The sequence below is a fragment of the Peromyscus eremicus genome, chromosome 10 (genome assembly GCF_949786415.1).
Source record: "Peromyscus eremicus chromosome 10, PerEre_H2_v1, whole genome shotgun sequence".
Taxonomy (NCBI): Eukaryota; Metazoa; Chordata; class Mammalia; order Rodentia; family Cricetidae; genus Peromyscus; species Peromyscus eremicus.
Window position 1 is genome coordinate 8,011,722 of NC_081426.1, and position 3,994 is coordinate 8,015,715.

Here is a 3,994-nt window from a genome sequence, read left to right on the forward strand (position 1 = left end):
GAGCGAGATCCAGGAAAGGCGGAAAGCTACAGAGAAACTCTGTCTCAAAAAACCAAAAAAAAAAAAAAAAAAAAAAAAAAAAAAAAAAAAAAAAAAAAAAAAAAACCAAACAAACAAACAAAAAAAACCAAAAAACAAAAAACAAAACAAAAAAACCCATAATCCTCCTGCCTCAGCCCCCGTCACCCCAATTGCTGGATTAGGACTGCAGGCCTGTGCTACCATGACCAGTATTGTTACACTCTTTCTCAAATTGCTTTCATCTAGGAAAATCCAGCTCTACCCTTACGCTCCCTACCATGGGCATCACTCACCTCTATCTGGTTGGGTCAGGCCTGCATTCATCTTCTGACTTAGCATCTTGTTCTATTCCTGCTTCCTTGAGCTGTGGCCTTCACAGTATCTGGCTGTGAATCTAGGAGGCCAGCACAGTGAGATGGGGTAAATAACATAGGCCATTACATTCTCTTAAGGAGAGAAGTCCTTAAGAATACACAGGATTTTTCTTATAAAAATCCCCTATAGAGAAGGATTTTTATAAGAAAATCTAAAAAAATCTCTATAGGGGATTTTTATAAGAAGGTGGTTTGGTTGAACACATCCACAAAAGGAGCAGTCAGTGAGGTTTAAGTTGGGAGAAGAAAGCTGGAATCTGGAAAATCCTGGTCTAAAAAAATGGCCAAGACAGCGCCGAGTGACCGCCACCCCACACCTCAGAGAACAGCTGTAATGCACAGACCACAGAGAGGTTAGTGGCCTTCCTGCCTCCAGATCATGGTCTCCAGCTCAACAGTTCCATGGTTCTGTGATGTCACTGAGGAGAGAGGAATGGAGAGCTGGGTCCGTCTCCAGCTGCTCCAAGTCTTCTCTCCTTTGGGTTTTGGCAATTTTGGGGTGAGGGGATGTGAGCTGAGTGAGCAGAGTACCCCATCTCAGTCTCCCCTCTGGCCACCGCAGCCCCTTCTGCCTTTATGAAGAAAAATTAGGCAACGTGAGTCACCTCCACCAAAACAAGCCAGGCATCCTCTATGAAGCTCACCAGAGCAGAGAAGGTCAACAATGAAAACAGTCTTTTATTCTTCTGTTTCTAGAAAACATAAAGAACAAGAAATCTGCATTCAAACTGGGCCAGGAAAGAATGTTTGGACAAAATGAGGATTACAGGATGGACGAGATTTTGAAAACGAACCCTATGGCCTTTGAGACCACGGCAATCACGTTCTTCATCATCCTTCTCATTTGCTTCCTCTGTATCCTCTTTTTGCTGGCGGTGTTTTTATATAAATGGTACACACCCATGTTGATGACCGGGTTAGGCTTCAAGTCACAGTAGCACGAGTATCTAGAAATAACACAAAATCACTGTAAAAAGAACAAGGAAGACAAGCAGGCGGTACACACCTGTGATCCCGGAATCGGGAGGTGGAAGCAGGATTAGTGATTCAAAGTTGTTCTATATCACAACATAGAGACTTCAAGATCGACCTAGGCTAAGAGAGACCCCGTTTCAAAGACCCAAATAAAACAGAATAAGCAACGGCTACTTCTTCCACTTCCAGGTTTTAAAAGTGCCAGTTCCCTGGTAAAAGTCCCATCCTGCACCTTAGACTCTTCTTTTTTGAAGTTTGACTTGTTATTTTCAGTTTCAGAGGCAAGAACACTGATGAGCCGGGGAAGCTCCCTTGCTCCGATGAAAACGAGGGGGAAGACTGTCTGGGTGTCAATGCAGAGAACAAACCCGAAGACGACGACAAGTGAGTAGTGAGGCCGGGGCTCAGTGGGAAGATGGCCTGAGTTTGGCTCCTCAGCACCCACACCAAAGCCAAGTGCGACAGCAACATCTGTAACCCCAACTGAGGGCAGAGACAGGCAGGTCCCAGCCAGCCCAGATGAGCTGCGAGCCTCAGGTCAGGGGCTGTCTTAAAAACAAGGTGAAGAAATGACATCCAGATGACAGCTAACAACCTCTGATCTCTGTACACGTCCAGTCAGCTAAGCACGCACGCACACGCGCACACACACGCACGTGCACGCACACGCGCACACACACCCCAAAACAAAGTCTGGATATGCTAGCCATTTTTACATGTGGTAATGTTGACTAAGATGCATGAATTTTTAAAAACTGTTAATGATTTTCCCAGGGTCCTACTGCACTTTGTAAACATGGACATGCCAATGAGACCTGGTATTCTTGTCCAAAGACAGAGTAAGGAAGCCACGCCCTTAGGAGAGAACATCGAGGGAGAAGAGGACAGAAACAGACAGACATTAGAGGCTGTGAATGCTCAAGAAGCCACCTATGAGGTGATGTGTGTTCTGCTCTCAGGGGCTGTTTAGGTTTGAGGAGAGAGTCACCCATGTAGGGATAATAATATAATAATAGATATGGTATTGTCTTGTCAAGCTGGAGGCTTTTCCTTTTCATTCTTTTTTTTTTTTTTTTTTTTTGACAGGGTTTCTCTGTGTAGTCCTGGCTGTCTTAGAACTCACTCTGTAGACCAGGCTGGCCTCAAACTCACAGAGTCCACCTGCCTCTGCTTCCTGAGTGCTGGGATTAAAGGTGTGCGCCACCACCGCTTGGCCATCTTTCAATTTTTATGTTCCTGTTTTTCTTAATATTTCCCCTTCCTTTTGTTTTTCTTAGATTCCTGGGATCTAGAGCTATAAAAGCCCCTGTGAGTTATCTAGGATCTAAACTTCATGTCACATGAAAAACTGAGATGTGTGTCTGTTTTTCCACTGCTGCTGAGTCCAGGACAAGCCCTCTGTCCTTGTTACAGTCCTTGACATTGGCACACAATCCCTTCCAGAACCTCCGTGAGCTCCCACCACGCCTCCACACCCTATCCAAGACAGAATGCTGGGCCATATTGCTCTCAGCTTTGACTACATGCCATCAAATACTATTAGGCCACATCAGTGTATGCTTCTCTAGCTGTAGGAATCTGGCAGCCAGGCATGGTGGATTATCACTGCTGCCTAAGCCATTCAAAAATACTTTTTTCTATCTCTTGTTCAAAATGTACATTTAACAGTGCTTTAAAACATGGGCTCGCCGGGCGGTGGTGGCGCACGCCTTTAATCCCAGCACTCGGGAGGCAGAGCCAGGCGGATCTCTGTGAGTTCGAGGCCAGCCTGGTCTCCAAAGCGAGTTCCAGGAAAGGCGCAAAGCTACACAGAGAAACCCTGTCTCGAAAAAACAAAACAAAACAAAACAAAACAAAAAAAACAAAAAAAAAAACAAAAAAAAAACATGGGCTCATTGTGTTCATAGGTCGGGCATTTATATGGTCTGTCCCATTCTCATTGCAGGATGATAACGCTGAGAAAACACCCAGGCATGTCCACAGAACTCCTTCAGTTATCGAAAGCCAAAAAAGACCTTTAAAAGGAGTGACGTTTTCTAAGGAGGTAATTGTTGTGGATCTTGGAAATGACTACCCCACAGCTCGAAGCTATGCTCGAGAACACAAAGAGAGGAAGTGAGATGCACAAAACGCTGCCGGGAGAGAAATGTAACATTTGAGTAGTGTTGGATTGACTGAGGGTGCTGGGTCGTGTCAGAGCGGCAGAATGATGGGAAAAGAGCAAATACACACGGTATTTTACCTTAGTCAGAAAGACGTGAACTGTGAAAAACTCTGTATGTAAAATGCTGAGCTCGAATATAGTTTTTAAAAATCAAATCTGAGTTTGGTAAGTGGATATAATAAATGTCCTTAAACATCTGACTACCACAGCAATATTGTGTTTGTGTGGGGGTGTTGGGAGGCCAACTTTGGATGCTGTGATCACAGGCATTCATGATCAGATGTCATCACAACAACCCCCAATAACTAGGTCTGGAGTCCTCTGTGCATTGAAAACAATCCAGAACTTTCCTTGTACTAACCACTGCATTATAAGATTGACTCAAAAAACCAACTACTAGCAACAAAATATACTGCTAAATTTGGCAAACCTTAGAATTAAGCCATTCTTGATTTCTGTC

At 44.3% G+C, this 3,994-nt stretch overlaps 1 protein-coding gene across 2 annotated transcripts; it reads left to right on the forward strand.

Annotated features, from left to right (window-relative positions):
- The first annotated feature begins 804 nt into the window (after nt 1-804).
- C10H2orf74 (chromosome 10 C2orf74 homolog) lies at nt 805-3,734 on the forward strand. 2 transcript variants are annotated; one of them, XM_059274986.1, is made up of 5 exons: nt 805-991; nt 1,070-1,287; nt 1,644-1,754; nt 2,145-2,307; nt 3,316-3,734. In XM_059274986.1, exons 2-5 carry the CDS (start codon nt 1,139-1,141, stop codon nt 3,487-3,489), a joined length of 597 nt encoding a protein of 198 aa, XP_059130969.1. In that variant the 5' UTR covers nt 805-991; nt 1,070-1,138; the 3' UTR covers nt 3,490-3,734. The 2 variants fall into 2 exon arrangements, with proteins under 2 accessions (XP_059130969.1, XP_059130968.1); XM_059274985.1 differs by having other exon boundaries at nt 806-991; nt 1,092-1,287.
- Nucleotides 3,735-3,994: the final 260 nt, after the last annotated feature.

What these genes read in the sequence shown, in the direction of transcription:
- C10H2orf74 (XM_059274986.1), top strand. Translation starts at nt 1,139, where the DNA reads ATGTTTGGACAAAATGAGGATTACAGGATGGACGAGATTTTGAAAACG. An exon ending in GCGGTGTTTTTATATAAATG is followed by an intron (nt 1,288 to 1,643) that starts GTACACACCCAT and finishes TGTTATTTTCAG; the next exon opens with TTTCAGAGGCAAGAACACTG. An exon ending in CTCAAGAAGCCACCTATGAG is followed by an intron (nt 2,308 to 3,315) that starts GTGATGTGTGTT and finishes TTCTCATTGCAG; the next exon opens with GATGATAACGCTGAGAAAAC.